At 34.7% G+C, this 18,763-nt stretch overlaps 1 protein-coding gene and 2 non-coding genes across 3 annotated transcripts in view; 2 read left to right on the forward strand and 1 right to left on the reverse strand.

Annotated features, from left to right (window-relative positions):
* Positions 1-1,863: 1,863 nt before the first annotated feature.
* Positions 1,864-1,997, reverse strand: LOC126010058 (small nucleolar RNA SNORA51). The gene has a single exon (XR_007496197.1). It is a non-coding gene; the product is annotated as a small nucleolar RNA SNORA51 (small nucleolar RNA).
* Positions 1,998-6,709: 4,712 nt separating this feature from the next.
* LOC126010158 (small nucleolar RNA SNORA51) lies at positions 6,710-6,842 on the forward strand. The gene has a single exon (XR_007496290.1). It is a non-coding gene; the product is annotated as a small nucleolar RNA SNORA51 (small nucleolar RNA).
* A 4,177-nt stretch (positions 6,843-11,019) lies between these two features.
* KYNU (kynureninase) overlaps positions 11,020-18,763 on the forward strand; it is a 147,207-nt gene continuing 139,463 nt past the window's right edge. Inside the window, exons 1-2 of the mRNA XM_049773568.1 lie at positions 11,020-11,153; positions 18,303-18,482. Of these exons, the coding sequence (XP_049629525.1) occupies positions 18,314-18,482 (169 nt within the window). The 5' untranslated portion in view covers positions 11,020-11,153; positions 18,303-18,313. The remainder of the gene's footprint in view (positions 11,154-18,302; positions 18,483-18,763) is intronic.

The raw sequence follows: 18,763 nt of genomic DNA on the forward strand, positions 1-18,763 counted from the left end.
GAAACGGAAAGATAAAAATGGGGGGGTAAAAATCAAACAAGAAAGAAACGGGAGGAGTCCTTTTAGAGACTATAAAGTAAAAAGGAAGAAAAACATAAAAACCATACAAAAAAATCACACAAAAGAACCTGAAAAGCACCACAGCAATAAAGACAACAACCAAACAATAATATAGTTCTGAAATAAAAACAAAACAAAGCACTCAAAAATAGAAAAAAAAACTCTACAATAACAACAACATTTTGTCCTCCAATCTTTAATTTTGTTTATATGCTTTCTCTGACATCTGCAAGACATTTCTTGCAGGCAGAAAAATGTTGGATAAATTTTTGATCCATTTTTCTACACTGTTTCACTTAGCTGTTCATTTAGTCCATTGATCTTGAGAGAAATTATTGTTATGGAATTTAGTGTCATCTATTTGTAGGAGTTGTGATTGTTGGGTCAGCCTTGCCATAAAGTAAACCCTTCACCTATTCGTTTAAGGTTGATTTTGTGTCTATAAAGTTTCTGAGTTGTTATTTTGACTTTGAAGATTTGTATCCTTCCTTTAAACTTAAATGAAATATTTGATGTGTGAATTATCCTTGGCAAAGATTTCATTTTTTTGAGTTTTGTCACTTTATTTCATCACTGCTCTTTGGTTTTGCGAGTTTCTGTGATAAATATGCTGAAATATTAAGTATATTTCTGTCTATATAATTTCCCTTTTTGATTTTGCTGTTTTTCGTATTTTATCCTTATCTGTGTTTTTCATCATCATATCTAGTATGCGCATTGTGGTGTGTTTCTTTAGATCTCATTTAGCTGGTATTCTTCAGGCATCTACTATGTGGTTAAATGTACTCTTTAGTTCTGGGAGTTTTCAGCATGTTGTTATTGACTGATAGTTTTTTATGAGGCTTTTTTTTCCCTGGGTTTCCAGAACTTTATTTACTCCAATATTGTTTCTCCTGAGTTTATTCTAGAATGATGTTCTCATCTTTTTGCTTTCTTTGAGCATTTTTTTTCCAGCCTCTCCTATTGTATGTGTTATACAGCTTATATTCTAGCTCACTGATTTTGTCCTCAGCAACTTTGACTCTGCTGGTGAGGCTTTCCAGTGCAGTTTTTATTTTGTCCACTCTGTTCTGGTATTTCTGTTTGAATTTTTTTAATTTCTACTGATATCCTCTCAAGTCTAATTTGCAGTTGCTCCATGGTTTCTTTGAGTTCTTTGCAGTTTTGTTCCATGTTTAATTTTATTTTTTAATCAATATATTTATTTAAATACCATGATTATGAACATGCTTGTAGTTGGGTTTCAGTCATGAAAAAGTACACCCTCCTTCACCAGTGCAACCTTCCCACCACCAATGCTCCATTCCCTCTTCCTCCATTCCTTGTCTGTCTTCAATACAGACATTCTACTTCTCTCACTCAACTGCCATTTTCATGATAGTTGTTGGTGTAGTTATTTATTTGAACATCCTTAAAGTATCTCTCTCAAGTCCTCTTCAGAGAGGTTTTGTAAGTGGCTAGATTGGTGGTGTCTTTCTTCAGAACTAAAAACTTCTGGTGGGATTCTGCATAATTTTCCCATTGTGACTTTTGTTTCTTACTAGTTTTATGTGTTATGTGTGACTCCTTGACTGGAAGAAATGTGTGACAATAGAGCAAAGCATTTTTGTTGATATTACACACCTTACCTCAGTATAAATTGTTCCTTTATAGGTTCAAATTATACCCACAGCTGAAAAGTTGAGGCATCAGGGCTCACAAAAACTCCCAGATATAAACAGTTGATTTTTAGGCTCAAAATCCACCCACAGCCCACAAGCTGTTGCAGCTGGGTTCACACACCTCAGCTAGAATCTTTTTTTTTTTGGTCCCCCCCATTCATAATACATACCAGGCAAAGGGCCTGGGTTGAGGTGTATATGGGGTGCATTTACTGTACCTCCTCTTTCTATACAGTCAGTGTAAACAACACAGCCTGTGATAAGCATTGGGAGGCCTTTTTTTTCTTTTCTTTTTCCTTTTATTTCTTTTTATTTTATATATATATATATATATATATATATATATATATATATATATATATATATATATATATAAATCCTTCACCAATGCAACATTCCCATCAGCAATATCCCATGTGTCCTTCCTCTCCACCCCATACCGAACTGTACTCTAGACAGGCTTTCAGCTAGATTCTTAATGGTAAAAATTTGAAAGCATTCTTACTGAGAAAGACATAATACAAGAATGTCCATTGTCTTCAATCTTAATAAAAATATTTTTAGAAGTCACAACAATAAAAATCAGGTAAGAGAAGAAAATGAAAAGGACTTAATTTGAAAAAAAAAGAGAAAGTCAAACTTCATATTTGCAGGGACATGATGATATATATTGAAAAAGCTAAAGAGAAAAAGCTTAAGAGCAAAGCTCCTAAAAACAATAAATAGTACAATAAATAAATTGGCCAGCTACAAAGTAAATAACAAAAAATTGTTGCATTATTTTATATAATTAATAAGTCAGAGGATAAAAAGAACAAAGAGTCTATACCATTTAAAATAGTCTAAAAATCATCAAATCTAGGAATTAATTGAACAAAAGAGGTGAAAAATGTATACCATGGAAACTTCAAAATGCTTAAGAAAAAACTGAGGTAGAACTAAGGTAATTGAAAAACATTCAATTCTTCTGGGTCAGAAGAATCAATATTATCAAAATGACTATCTTACCTAAACTACTATATTATCAACACAAACCTTATTCAAATTCATATTATATTCTTTAATGATTTATAGCAATCAATTACAAAGTTTTTGTGAATCATAAATGACTCCAGATAGCCAAAAGCACACTAAAAATACAGAAACTAGGAGACATCTTATTACCTAACATGGGGCTATACTCCAAAGCCACAGTGATCAAAACAATATAGAATTGGGAAAAGACAAATTTTTTTTTTTGGTTTTTGGGCCACACCCAGCAGTGCTCAGGGGTTACTCCTGGCTGTCTTCTCAGAAATAGCCCCTGGCAGGCACGGGGGACCATATGGGACACGGGGATTTGAACCAACCACCTTAGGTCCTGGACCAGCTGCTTGCAAGGCAAACACCGATGTCCTATCTCTCTGGGCCCAAAAAGACAAAATTTTAGACCACCAGGTAAGAGTAAAATGACCAATGATGAACCAGCAAGTATAAGGTGTACACATTTTTTCAAGAATAAGTTTTTGACAAAGGGCCCAAGAACTTATAATAAAGATTGCATTTTCTACAAATGTCAAAACACTTGGGCAATGATGTGTAAATAATTAAAGCTGGGTCATTAACTCACACCTTAGACAAAAATTAACTTAAACCAGATCTGACACCTTGATATCCTACCTGAATCTACATTAAGGAAAATCAGGCAGAACATTCTAAGATGTACTGTCAAATAATTATTTACTGATAAGAGCAAGGACTATGCAATCAAAACTGAACAAATGGTCCCCCATATTTTGGTGGACTTTGCAAATGACAATTACCACTCTTAACACCCTTTTTTACTGTGTTCCTTTGACTCTAATCCTTAAAAAAAACACTTAAACTTTTTTTAACATAATTTTTTATTTTAATTGTAGTGGCTTACATATCATTCACAGTAATATTCCAGGTACATATTTACATTGAATCAGGGGAATTCCCACCACCAAATTGTCCTTCCACAATGCTCCCATTCTGCCTCCCATATCCTCCACTCTTCCCCCCAGGGGCTGCTAGAATGCTTGGTCCCCATTGTGTCTAGTTAATTACTTAGTGGGCTTATACCTGTTTGGTCTTGGTGCCTCCATTATTTCTCCCTCTAGTTGGCAGGCGGGGCTAGAAAGATCAAGTTATGTGGATTTGTTTGAGGAAGAGAAAGGTAATATAATGGAGTAAAAATCGACTACACCGACTCTGAGCGGAGTCATTCTAGAGGCTCTCGTCCATGGTTTGAGAGATGATGGGGAAAAGAAGAAGGTGAAACACCACAGCAGTTCAAAAAGAGGAATCAAATAAGATATTCAGTGAGCACTGCAGCCATAAAAATATGCACCACATAGTTGCCATGATCTTGATATAGGAAATATGACAAGGTGCAGGGAGGAAGAAGAGAAAAGAAAAGAAAAAGTAAATATATAATTAAAAAATGGATAACTACTTCAATATTTACCCCAAAACAAAGAATTAGATCAAAACTAGATAAAATAAAAAAATAATAAAAATAATAATAATTAAAAAAAAAGGATTATTTAGTGTTTTTTGTCTCTCCTCCGGCCCCCGCATAGGCACAGTAAATGTTGGGGTCATCCAAAACGGGAATCCCCTTGGCCTAAGAGATACAGGGTTTCCCTACCCTTGGAATATATTGTCATGGGATTATCTATAGACTCCTTTCACGTTCATTTACTCTCCCCTTGGTGAAAAAAACCACTTAAACTTTTGAGGTTAACTTAAACTAATATGCATGTGCATGGAACTGAAAAAAAAATACTATGCCTTTAATGTTAAAGGAGTTACATAAATTTTATGGCTTTAGATTGCTTTGTGTACTGCTAAGAAATGTTATAGTGTACTACAATATGGGGACTTGAGGGACATAGTAATTGTGCATGGGTTCTGTTTTATTTTTCTCAATGTTCTTTGGCTGAAATTTCAAAATTAAGGTGTCAGCAAGGGGGATTTCTTCTGAGAATTCTGTTTATGGGTGATTGTCCTCCCATTGTAACTTTACCTTGTCCTCTTTCTTTGCATCTTTGTTCTCATAATAAAATATAAAAAGTTTAAAAAAACCTGAACAAATGGGACTACATTTAACTGCTATGTTATGTATGGCAAAAGAAACACAAACTAAAATTAAAAAAGACCTCTGTGGGATATTATATTTGCACTCAAGACATCAAATAAAGGGGTGATATTCAGGATTTACAAAGTACTCACTATAATTTTCCAAAAATTTCTAAAACTCCCATAAAATGTGAGAGTAAAGAATATACACCTCTCTAAGGAAAATTAAGAAATAGGGGCCGGGCGGTGGCACTAGAGGTAAGGTGCCTGCCTTGCCTGCGCTAGCCTTGGACGGACCGCGGTTCGATCCCCAGGTGTCCCATATGGTCCCCCAAGCCAGGAACGACTTCTGAGCGCTTAGCCAGGAGTAACCCCTGAGCGTCACCGGGTGTGGCCCAAAAACCAAAAAAAAAAAAAAAAAAAAAAAGAAATAGACACATGAAAAAAAATCTCATTAGCTATTATCATTAAAGAAATACAAATCAAGATAACAATGAGATATCATCTTTCAGAGATGAAGGCAAATATCAAAAATACTGGGACAAAAAATCTGTGTTGATTGAGATGCAGTTAAAAAAGAACTTTCATCCACTGCTGTTGAATATGTTCTCTGGTTCAATTCCTATGAAAAACAGTATGGCGAGTTCTCAGGAAACTCAGGATTAACTGAGAATCAAGTTTCCATATGGCCCAGCAATTTCAATTTTGAGTATCTATCCCCAAAAAAGAAAAAACATTCATTCAAAAGATTGTATGCACACATCCCTCTGTAAAATAGCTAAGAGGTGGAATCAACCTAGATGTTCAACAATAGATGAGTGAACCACTCATGAAGGTATGGTACATAATGCAAAGGAATACTACATAGCTATAAGGGTTGATGTAAGCATGCAATTCAATGCAACATGTATATAGCTGAAATATATGTTCATTGAAGTAATCAAAAAGAAGAAGAAATTCAGGATGATATCAATTTTATGTGGTTTATAGAAAATTGCCTGAAGAAATGCAATGGTTTAAATGGGGGTTGTCTAGAATATTTTTGGCCTCAAAGTATAGTGAGGAGATGGAAGATGTAGAGTGGAGGAGGAAACAGACATCTGTTAAATAACAGGGAATAGAAGTCAAACAGATTCAGGTATACAGTGGTGTATCTAAATATCTAGAGGCAGTAATACATAAAATTTTAGTTTATAACATATGATAAATAACAGGCAAAATTATCTTATCTAGCTATTTCTCTGGCCTTTTGGAAGTCGCATGAGGCAATTGGCCCTCAAATTGGGAAAGACAGTCCACAGTGCAAACATCCCCAGTGGTAAAGAACTTATCTAGAAATTTCTAACTATCAGCTGATCAAAAACCTATTCTTGCTGACATGGGGCAGATTGAGAAAGAGCTTTTTATACAAAGATTGTTGGTTGGGATATAACGTAGCAAAAAAAAAAAAAGGCAAGAAAGCAATTTTACAGAAAAAAAGAGAAGAATGAATTATTCAGCTTACAGGGGTCTCAAACTCAATTTACCTGGGGGCCACAGGAGGCAAAGTCGGGGTGATCCTTGAGTGCATGGTCAGTAGTAAGCCTTGAACATTGGGTGGTGTGACCCAAACAACTAAAACAAAACAAAACAAAAAAGATTCCTCTAGGCAAGGGCCACAAAATGTTGTACGGAGGGCCGCAAATGGCCCGCGGGCCCTGAGTTTGAGACCCCTATGTGACTGAATGAGGGAAGTAGAAAGCCTGTCTAGAGTGCAGGCCTGTGTGGGGTGGGGAGGAAGAAAACTTGGGATATTGGTCATGGGAATGTTGCACTGGTGAAGGATTTTATATATATATATATATATATATATATATATATATATATTAAAAAATCAAAAAAAAAGAAAAGAAAAGAAAAAATAAGGCCTCCCAATTATTACCACAGGCTGTGTTCTTTACACCTACTGTATAGAAATAAGAGGTACTGTAAATATACCCCATATACACCTCAACCCAGACCCTTTGCCTGGTCTGTATTGTGAATTGGGGAACCAGAAAAAAGAAAAAAAAAGAATGACAGGTCATACAATCTCTGTGCCCTGGTTTTGACCTGAACTTTTATCTCAAGCAAAACTTTTTCTTTAGAATTTTACACTAAGCAGAACCAAAACAAGCAAACTTGAAGAAATATATCTATATATAAATAAAAATTAATAATAATAAAAATAGAAAGTGAAGGGAAAAAAAGGAGTTGTTTAACCTAGGTCAGAACCCAAATGAATATAGAATTCTTTTGTTTGAGGGTTGCTTCCGTGCCATAGGATTCATTTATTTTCAAAATAAAATACTTTTTAAAAGTTACTTATTTTTACACTTCTATGTAGATATGATAACTTTTTAAAAAGATTTATTATATAGAGGCATGACTTCTAGTTCTTTATATTTATTTATTTTTGTTTGTTTTTGGGGGGTCACACCCAGCAGCGCTCAGGGGTTACTCCTGGCAGGCTCGGGGGACCATATGGGATGTTGGGATTCAAACCAATGACCTTCTGCATGAAAGGCAAACGCCTTACCTCCATGTTATCTTTATGACCCCTCCTTTTTTATTTTTAAAATGTTAATTATGTTCAGAAGAGAGCTTTTGAGAAGTTGTTTGTTTGTTTTTTGGGTTTTGGGTCTGCAGCGCTTAGGGGTTATCTTGGCTCTATGCTCAGAAATTGCTCCTGACAAGCTTGGGGGACCATATGGGATGCCAGGATTCGAACCACTGTCTGCGTGCAAAGCAAACACCCTACGTCCATGCTACCTCTCCGGCTCCATAGAAGATTTAAATGATAATATTTCACTCAGGGCATGCTAATTATTCTGATCAAAGACAATGGAAAAATTGGTTTTAAGCTGCTTCCAGGGGGCATGCCTAATCTTGATTGTAGGGGAAGTGCTGTCTGGACTATTTTTGGTCTATTGAAGTATCCCTATTTGATTTGTTCTTATATATATATCAAGATTAGAGAAAGTTCTCCCATTTTTATTAAAATGAGAAACAATATTTTTCTTCCCTTTGTGTCTGATTTTGGACAAATTTACTATAAATGGGGGTTGAATAGTTTGTTTATTGGTTTTGGGAAGGTAGACCATATGTGGTAGTGTTTAAGGCTTAACTGCTGGATCTGTATTAAGGCAATACTCACGGGACCATATTTTATGTCAGGAATTCAGGTTGAGTAACTACAAAACAATATCTTACCTATGGTACTATCTCTTGGACTCTGTGATTGAACAGTTGATAATTAAGTATCCAGGATGGTGACAAGAGAAATATATTAAGGATGAGTCTCTTAAGCACTGGTGACAAGCTGTGGTTAAAGGGTGAGGTGGCCCCCAGGCTTGCTTCTGAAGGGAATTGGGTCAGCAAAAGCTTTTAAGGAGCTGAAAAGAACAGCTGTTATAAGGTTAGTCTGGCTTATATTTTTGGAGGGTTTTTTTCTCTCTCTTTTTTTTCCTACTAATTTTTTTCTCCTTGTGTCTTCAATTAGTGAACACCTTTGAGAAAGTTAAAAGCATAGAATTTATTTAATATGGATTGACGCCTGATATTCTTGCCAGATCAAATTTAATTTCTAGATTCCCTAATGAAATGGCTGTAATTTTGAATAAAAGAACAATTTGCTTTTGATTTGAGATGGAGCAAATTTTGGAAAGGGACATGATTTTTTAAGAGCATAAAAGCATGAATAGAAATTCACTCTATTTTTCAGTTTTATTTGCTTTTTGGTTTTTTAAAGATGATGTTTGTAAGATTAGATTGTAAACCTGATGCCTGGCCTGGATTTCTCATCAGAAACTTTACAAAGTGGCTGAGCTCCTTCCCTATCAATATATGAAATCTGAAGAAATAATGCATTAATCATGTCTCAGTATACCAGCCAGGACAGAAAGAGCAAATAGATGCAAAAAAGCAAGAGGAAGTATAAATTCTACTTCAGCACCAGAGAATGGCAAAGTGGAAGGTTGGTATCTTGGCTGGTTTATGAGTTTAATTCCAGATTAACCTACCAGGAGTGATAACTAGATAAAAAGGCCAGGTAATTGGAACTTAATGTGTAAAGGTCAAAATGTGTGTGTATGTGTGTGTGTGTGTGTGTGTGTGTGTGTGTGTGTGTGTGTGTGTGTGACCTAGGTGGAGAGATATAAAGAAAAAGGAGGGTTTAAGAGGAGATAAGACTAACACCTCTGACACCTGCCAACCAAGACCAGCCAAGTTTTGGAATTTAACAGGAAGTTGCCCTAATCTTTTCAATTCTTTAGCTGATCCAATAACAATTTTTTCTCTAAAGCTTAAAAAAAGAGGAGAGAGTACATAGGTAAAATATTTCAGTCAGGCATCATATTTAGACTTCAAAATAAAAGTAGAAGAGTTCAAAGGAGTCAGGTCCTATTAAGGCTATGTGGAGAGTTGTTGAGTTACACCTTATTTTAAGCGAAACAAAGATCATCTTTGGTTTCTTAGTATTTGTCTGTTTACAACTTGGTTTCACCCAAAATAAAGATTGTTTTATATGTAAACCTGGGCAGCTCTGGCTCAGAATAACAGCCCCACCTGGGGTGGTCTCTATACTCAATAAAAACTGTAGTTCTAGCAGTGTTAATAGGCTCCATTCTAGGTAGAAGACTGCCAGACTATCAGTTTCACCCTCAGCTGGTTTGGATTATTTCATCTGTGACCCTGATTTAGATGTATTACCTCCTAGGCTTGGAGATCAGACCTAAACTCTATCTAAGGCTAAATACCTTAAGGGAAAATTGAAAAGAACTTTGAAAAGAGAGTTCAAGGAGTGAAAATGTTCCCTGGAGCCATTCGTGAGAGACCCAAGTCCTTCTGATACAGGCCCAGAGGCCTAGTCCGTGGACCATATGAGGCCGATGCTGTGGTCCCGGTGCAGCTGGTGCGGGTCTTCCTGGAGTTGTGTTGCTTGGGACTGCAGCCCAAAGCAGGTGATAAACTCTACCAAAAGCTAAATACAGGCACTACACCAGTAGTCAACATGTATCTTAAGGGAAAGTTGAAAGGAACTACCTTTTTTATCTTTGTTTTGGGTAAAATAAGGTGTAACCCAACAGAGAAGTAGTTAACAAAGTGAAAAGAAAAGAAGAAAGAAAACAAAAGAAGTTACCAAGACATTAGTGTAAAGTAATTTTATTTAAAAATAAAACAAAACGGGCTGGAGTTGTTGAGCAAGGGGTAAGGCATCTGCCTTGCCGGAGCTAGTCTAGGACAGACTGCAATCTATTCCTCCTGTGTTCCATACTGTTCCCCAAGCCAGGAGCGATTTCTGAAAGCATAGCCTCCAGGAGTAACCCCTGAGCATCACCGGGTGTGGTTCAAAAACAAACAAATAAACAAAACAAAACAAAACAAAAAAGCCAGGAAAATAAGTTTAGACTAACACAGTGGATGTCTCTCCAGAGAAAGAAACCAGAGACCATACACCAAGCCTTTAGTAATTTTTTATTGTGTTTCTCTGGGCAGTTTAGTCTGGAAGTTCCTGAGTTCCTGTTCTATATAGATTAGTCATTTTCAAGAAAAGGGTAAGTGAGTGTTGTGTAGCTAATTCCAGGAAGTCAAAGAATTATATATAAAGTATTCTGAGCCAATTATGGGAAGGAAGTGAAACGTATATAACATACTTAGAGCCCCTGCTAGGCAAGAAAAACCTGTGACAGTTCAAGGAACTGAGCAAAAGCAAGGAGCATAAAGTATCTTGCTGAGCTAACTCCAAAAAGAAGTATCTGGGCTAATTCTAGGGACTGAGTGGCAGAACTGAGTGTCAGTGAGTCATAGGGAATATTTTGAACACAGCTGATTAATAGTAGGGAATTGATATGTTAGAAATTTTAGATGTGAGAATTAAGAGTCATCAACTCATGGAGGTTGTTGGTAAATAAGGATTCTTTAATTTATTTTTGTTTTAATTTGGGGGGCAAAGGCATGTTGTGGGTATGCTCCTAAGATGTATTTAGGATATCCTAGTGCCTCCCTGATGATCCTTTTAACAACTGAGCTGTTAGTTCAGCTTTAGAGCCCAATGATGCAATGCTGCTTGAAAGCTGGGATCATTTTAACTGGTGTTTCCAGCAGCAGCCAATTTGCTTAGATATCTGTCAGTCACGGCATGTACAAGCAAAATAGAAAGGTGGGAGGAACTTAAATTTATTTAAAAATTCCCCACAAGGTGGAGTCTGGGCAGAGAGTCCCTGCATTACTCACCCAGAAGACTGACTTTCACGTTTCCAGGAACTCTTGAGGGTTTCGTTTTATTTCTACAGCAGAAGACAGTTCTGTGGATTCTTAAAATTCTAGCCGGTAAGAATTGATGTATTTACAATTTGTATTCAATCAGATGATTATCAAAAGTGCAATTTTTTGTTCATTTCCTTACAATTCTTTAGAGACTTCTGTATTTCTTAGTTTTTCTTTAAGTTATATTAATAAAATTGGCTAACACAATACACTAATGCCCCATCTTTAAATTTTTGGCTTAGATAAAAACATTTTTTCAATACAGTGAACAACTAATTACAGTAGTAAACTGCGATTTATCTACTAAAAGGTGAATACAATTGGTACTTTAGGGAGGTCAGAATTCATTATAAGTTTTATACCCTTTACTTACTGGTAACTTTCATTTTCTTAACAGCTACAATCAATTATATTCAAATGTGAAAGCAATTTTCTTCTTCTATTTAAGAATTACTTGCTTAATAATGGAAACTTAAGAACTTTTCTATGCAACTAAGAGGGCTTTTTTTTTTTTTTTTAAATTTACTTTTATTCTGAGGAGTGTGGAGTGCTATTTTAGAAGTAATGTTAGAGAAAATTCATTGTCCTCATTCATGTGAAACTCAGTATGTAGTTCATATAAACTATCTATAATCTATGAAATGAGCTGCCGTGACAGATATGTAACTTTAACTTATTTCACAATATCTTAAAAAAATGTATCTTTATAAACATAAAAACCAGTATTTTACTTCTCAAAGAACTATCTTGCATTTTTAGTAATTAGATAGTTTTAGAACCTCATTGAGTTCTAAACTTTGAACTCAGTTTTGTTTATCTCAGGCCTGAAATTTGTGTGTGTAAATATTAACTATTGCTTACCCAAGGGCATTAAATTAACTATTTGACCTTAGATCCATGATCCAGGGATGAATAGGAGACCCTTAATCCCCTGATTCCATAAAAGAGTAGCTTTTTGTGAATTAAAGATTGTCAGGTTCTTTGTCTTACTATCTAAGCCCATTTCTTCCCTGAACACAGAAACATATCTAATTTGCTTGTCTCTGGTTTGGTTTTGTTTGTTTTGTGCTTGCTACTGTTTTCAATCTAGAGAAACCCCTGTTCTCCCTTGAACACTTATTTCTCATTCACTTACTCATATTTTTTGAAAGAAGTTCTATAAAAGCTGCTTTACTCTGATAGATCTTTGACAAAATAGTGCAAGTTCTTGGTGGATAAATGTCCAGTATATGTCTAATTAACTGTGACTGGGCAATCCATAATGTCAAATAATAGTCACATTATTCTTTATTTAAAAAGGCAGCTTTTTTCATTCTAAAGCACTAAATTGGAATCCAAATTCAATTAAATTTTAAGCACAGCAAACATGTTTAATCCTTTCCACCCACACATGTATCAAAACAAATATAGTATGTGGAAGAAAGTATTACTTATAATAAGACTATATGTACTCAGTGCAGGTTCTCAGGAGAAGAAATATTTCTTGTGTCTGGAACATCTTGACAAACCTAATAAAGAAAATAACATTTAAGTTTGACTTCTGAAGACACTAGAAACTGAAATTAGAGAAAGGGAAATAAAAATTTAGGTAAAGAGAAAAGCACTCAAAATTCGCAGAGATATAAGAATTCAACAAGAAGAAAAATAGTAATTGAGTGTAATCTGATATTGAAAGAACTGTTAGTATCAATGGTAAAAAAAAATGACACTTAAAAAATGGATAAAATAGAGGCATAGGAAACATTACCAAAGCTTTAAAAACAGATGATGCTCAGCAAACTTACATGTGTATAAAGTATAGTTCTTCAAGAGACATAATTGGCAATTTATAAATTAAGAGGAAAGATAAACAAAAGAAATTAAAATTAGAATAGGAAGATGATCTATTTTTCTCCAATGTATAACACCCTGACATTGACAACTATATTGATTTAACACTAAATATGTTGAAGCTAGAAGAGCAACTGTAGGCAGTAGAAGAAAGATGACTGATGTATTTTTTTTAGAATTCTTTTCTTTTGGTTTTGGGGTCCACACCCATTAGTGCTCAAGGCTTAATTCTGGCTCAGTGCTCAGAAATCACTTCTGGGAGTGTTCAGGGGCCCATGAGGTGCTGACATTGAATTTTTCCTAACATGAATTCCAGTTCCCAATACTATCCTTCTGCTCTATTATTTGAAATCTTCAAGTTGTTTTGTTTGTTTGTTTCACTTGCTTTCCAATCCAAGTACAACTACTTATAGGCTACAGTTGAAAAATATTGAACTTGAAGGCTGGAGTGATATCACTGCAGTAGGATGGTTGCCTTGCATGCTGCCAACATGGGACAGACCTAGGTTCGATCCCTGGCATCTCTTATGGTCCCTTGACCCTGCCAAAAGCAATTTCTGAATGCATAGTTAGGAGTAACACCTGAGAGCCATTGCTTGTGACCCCCAAACCAAAAAATAATTAAAATTATTTAATAAGCATATAATGATTCAATTTTCCTTGCAATACAGACTTCATATTCAATTATTCAATATTCAGCTTGTCATTTCTACATAAGTGCTCAATTCTCATCTAAAATTAGCATGATCCTAGTTAAAATTTTATTTTTCGTCTAAAAATATATCATAAAGTCTTCCTTCCTTCTTCATTCTTTCCCTCCTATTCTCTATCTGACTCTCTTTTTGTCTTGGATGCTGAGAATAAAATTCAGAGTCTAACATATGCCATAAATTACTGTACCCATTGTCCATAATTTTCAGCCCCATCACTAGAAATCCCTTTTCTCTCTATTAGGTGACACACATGGCAATACCAGGCCTCTGGTGTTCTTCCTGGCAGTGATCAGGTTACCCAGTCCTATTAGCAATATCTTCAGCCCTTTATTGCATCATTTATAGCATATAGGCTTAGATCCAACCAGAGGTAATTGCTGTCTTCACAAGATTTGATTCTTAACTATGAGAGGTGACAACCCTGTGTTTTTGTTTTTTTTTTTTTAATTGAGACCAATGTGAATCGCGTCTTTCATAGTTGTATTTCAGTTACAGAGTGAGAGTGAATTAAGACATCACCAGTGCTGACCTCCATCCACCATAGTTCCCAGAATGCATCCCATATCTCCACCCTTAGCTCCCTGGACTGCTAGTGTAACAGGTCCATTTTGTGTATAGCGTGTTATAGTTTGAGTCTCTTGATTCTTACCCTGGTTTTATAAAAAAAAAGAATATTGAAATAAGACTGACAAAAATAAAAATGCAGTAACAAAACAAGCAAAGGTTTACTTTGAATATCACTTAATAATTAATCTAATTAATAATTAATAAATTAATAAAACACATTCTACCATTTTAAAGTGATTTTAGATAATTTACCAAGTTTAAGAACAATGTAATATTATCCCATGTATTGTGTTGCAAAAGCCAAAGGGTGTCTACCATGTGTCAAAATAGTGTATTATTGTTTATTTTTTAAGACTCCAGGTGGTCAGGGACTTCCAGTTACTTATCTTCTCCCATCAGGCACCACTCTTCCTATTCAAAGCTAAGTGACATATCAGGGAGATCCTTTGCAGAGAGCTAATGATAAAGTACAGGGCTTTCATCTATGACATAGTATTTTTGTTCTGTTAGAAATGCAATGTCGGAGCCATAGAGTATATCATCTCAGGCACTTGCCTTCCATGAATGCAACCCAAATTTGACCCCCACCACCATATATATTTATACAATTCCCAAAGTCTCCAAGGAATGATCCCTAAACTCAGAGCCAGAAGTAAGCCCTGAGCACTGCTGGAGAGATAAAATAGCGGAGAGGGTGCTTGCTTGTATGCTGTCAATCAGAGCTCAATCCCTGATACCCATATGGTTCCCTGATGCCACCAGGAGTGGTTCCTGAGTGAAGAGCCAAAGTAACGCCTGAGCACTCAGTGCCAGGTACCCAAAAACAAAACAAAACAAAACAAAAAAAGATGCCAAATTCACTGGAAAATTATGTCAAATACCTAAGAAAGAATACCCTAGCAACACACAATTATTTTTCTGTTTTCAGAAGAGAGGCAACTTCCCAATAAAGTCATGAGAATAATATTACTAATATCAGAGATATAATATCAGGTAAAGAAATCCTTAAGTCAATATTTTAGTCATACCATATGATCCCTAAGTACCACCAGGAGTAATTCCTGGTGGTAATCTCTGAGCATTGGCTGAGTGTAGGCCCAAAACAAACAAAAAATCATATTTAGGAAATGAATCAAAGATAGGAAGTAATAAAATGAATCCATAAAATTTGGGGGGTCATGACGTTAAACAATTAAATGATTCAAAATTGTCATCTGTGGCCTGTGTTGAGGAGTCGATCAGATTAGGGTACAGAAAAACAGTTTTTACTGAAACATTTTTCTGAAACTGACAGAATATCCTACATATCTTTAAAGGAAAAAGATAAATAACCATCTCCAACTTACACAGAAAAGGAAAAGTAGCCATTCAGTAACCATATAGCAGGTTACTCAAAGAAAGGATAACATTAAATACTGAGTAAAACAAAATAAATATATAATATTTTGGTGAAAAAAGGAAGGATAAGTGACAATGGTAGGATTGCCCTATAGGACTCTTAAGTCAGTCATCACCTTCAATTGAATTTAAAAAGCCGAAATGTAACTTACAAGCTTAATGTGGAGAAGTATTTACAATTTTAAAAAATAATTTAAAAAATGAGTTTACACCTTTGAGAAGTTAAAATGTTTACACTAGAAAAAGAAGAATGCTATATTTCATCACACAAAGTACACCATCCTTCACCCATGAATATTTTCACCATCAGTATTCTTGCTTTCCCTATCTCTGCTTCCATTATCTATCTATCTATCTATCTATCTATCTATCTATCTATCTATCTATCTATCTATCTATCTATCTATCTATCTATCTATCTATCTACCTACCTACCTATCTATCTATCTATCTATCATCTATTTATCTCCTTTCTTCCTTCCTTCCTTCCTTCCTTCCTTCCTTCTTTCTTTCTTTCTTCTTTCTTTCTTTCTTTCTTTCTTTCTTTCTTTCTTTCTTTCTTTCTTTCTTTCTTTCTTTCTTTCTTTCTTTCTTTCTTTCTTTCTTTCTTTCTTTCTTTCTTTCTTTTCTTTCTTTCTTTCTTTCTCTTTTTCTTTCTTTCTTTCTTTCTTTCTTTTTTCTTTTCTCTTTCTTTTTCTTTCTTTATATCTCTCTCTTTCTTTCTTTCTTTCTTTCTTTCTTTCTTTCTTTCTTTCTTTCTTTCTTTCTTTCTTTCTTCTTTCTTTCTTTCTTTCTTTCTCTTTCTTTTCTTCTTTCTTCTTTCTTTCTTTCTTTCTTTCTTTCTTTCTTTCTTTCTTTCTTTCTTTCTTTCTTCTTCTTCCTTCCTTCCTTCCTTCCTTCCTTCCTTCCTTCCTTCCTTCCCTTTCCTTTTCTTCTCTTTTCTTCTTCTTTCTTTCTTTCTTTCTTTCTTTCTTTTTTCTTCTTTTCTTTCTTTCTTTCTTTCTTTCTTTCTTTCTTTCTTTCTTTCTTTCTTTCTTTCTTTTCTTCCTTTTTTCTTTTTATGCCTTTATTCTTTCTTCTTTCATTCATTCTTTATTTTTCTTTCCCTTCCTCCCTCCCTCCCTCCCTTCCTTTTTCCCTCCCTCCCTTCCTTTTTCCCTCCCTCCTTCCTTCTTTTTTCATTCCTCTCTTTCCTTCCTTTCTTGTCTCTTTCTCCACAAAACTCACTACTTATGCAATAACTAATACATTGCTGCTCTAGTAGTGCTTAGATATTAAGATAAATACTGAAAAGTATTTGTTGGAAGAAAAAATGAATGGAGAAATATGTAAAGTGGAACCCCTGTTAATTTATTTCTACATAAAAACATTTTTCTAAATTAAAAAGAAAAACAGAAAACTTAAAATACATATCAATATAAAATTGGGTAAAATTTTTACAAATGTGCTTTGTCACATTTCCTCTTCAGAAAGATTAAGTAAGTAATCTTCCCAAAATGGGAAACATTAAACAATATTTAACAGTACATTGTAGTTTCAAAAACAGTAGGCAATTCTACTGTGTTATAAAAGAGTGACTTTGGCACTAAGAAAGAAAAGGTTCACAGCAATAGCAGGTGGTTTTCTCTGCTTCTCACATTTCTAAAAATTCTTTAAAATTAAGTTACAGGGGCCAGAGCAGTGGCACAAGGGGTAAGGAGTATGCCTTGCCTGCACTAGCCTAGGATGAAGCACACTTCAATCCCCCGGCATCCCATCTGGTCCGCAAGTCAGGGGCAATTTCTGAACACATAGCCAGCAGTAACCCCTGAGTGTCACTGGGTGTGGTCCAAAAACCAAAATAAATAAAATAAAACAAAATAAAGTTACATATTTTTATGTATTGTCTTCACAATAAATAATTTGTAAAATGTCCCAGTGTAGATATATTCATAATTTTTAAATTATAATTTGAGAAGTTTTGTTGGTGGGTGGAAGAGGTTATATAGATAGAAGAAACTGGAGGGGCACTGTGTTTCTACGATGTTCACAAAAAAATTTAAGTTTTTTTTAAATAAAAAATAAAGTTTTTTATCACATAAAGTTTTTTTTTATCACATACTGATCATACATCAGAAAAAAATAGTTAAGGCATAAAGATTTAAATGTTACTAAACTGTGGTTAGGAAAGATAACTCATTTGACCCCACTAGTCTCCCTAGGGCTGCCACATATGGCTTCAAAACTATAGCAAATACAAATGATTGAACTTTCTGAAGATAAAAAGAGATAACAGGCTGGAATAGATGCTTTCCCTATAAGAGGCACTATGTGGTCCTCTGAGTACACTAGGGATAGTCTCTATACAATGAACTATAATTAGTCTATTATATATGCTAGCAGGTTTGCCCACAATCAAACAAAAGCATTCACTGATTTGATTCATAATCCCCAAAGTGAGGAAGAAAATGTTAACATTATTGAAATCTCTATCTCTGTTCTAGATACTCTGACCTGATATAATCTTTTTAACAAGTTTCACTGTTATTTCTTTAATTTTATATTTGAAGGGAAGTTCAATATATGGCATTTAATGCTGACATTCAACATTATCTTATTATACAATTTCTTTAATTAATAATATGAAAAATTTAGCTTCCTACAGTGTTAATTTGTACAAATAAAAAGGATTACAGCAATTATATATTTTTTCCTAAATTTATAGAGCAACTTAAAATGGAATCTTCACTTGTTGAATTACCAACTGATACACTACAACGAATCGCATCTGAACTTAGATGTCATTCAACAGATGAGAGGGTTGCCTTGCGCCTCGATGAGGAAGATAAGTTAAGGCATTTCAGAGAACATTTTCATATTCCAAAGATGCAAGATCTACCTCCAAGTAAGAATGATATACATTTTTTCTTTTTTTTTTTGGATTTTATTTTCTTAATCAAATTATGAATTAATTTTGATACCACTACTAACCATAAATCTTTGAAAATCATTGCTCTATTACAACATAAACCCTTAGCAATTGTATATGAAACAGCATATTACTAGTTCTAATAATTTAACCTGTCAGTTTAGCTTAGCCTCAAAATCTTTGTTTCCTTATTCTTTTGAATAAGATGCTTACAGCATGCTTACACTGTCATCTATTTCTCTGAACAATAGAGTACC

This window comes from Suncus etruscus, chromosome 5 (assembly GCF_024139225.1).
Source record: "Suncus etruscus isolate mSunEtr1 chromosome 5, mSunEtr1.pri.cur, whole genome shotgun sequence".
In the NCBI taxonomy this organism is placed as follows: domain Eukaryota; kingdom Metazoa; phylum Chordata; class Mammalia; order Eulipotyphla; family Soricidae; genus Suncus; species Suncus etruscus.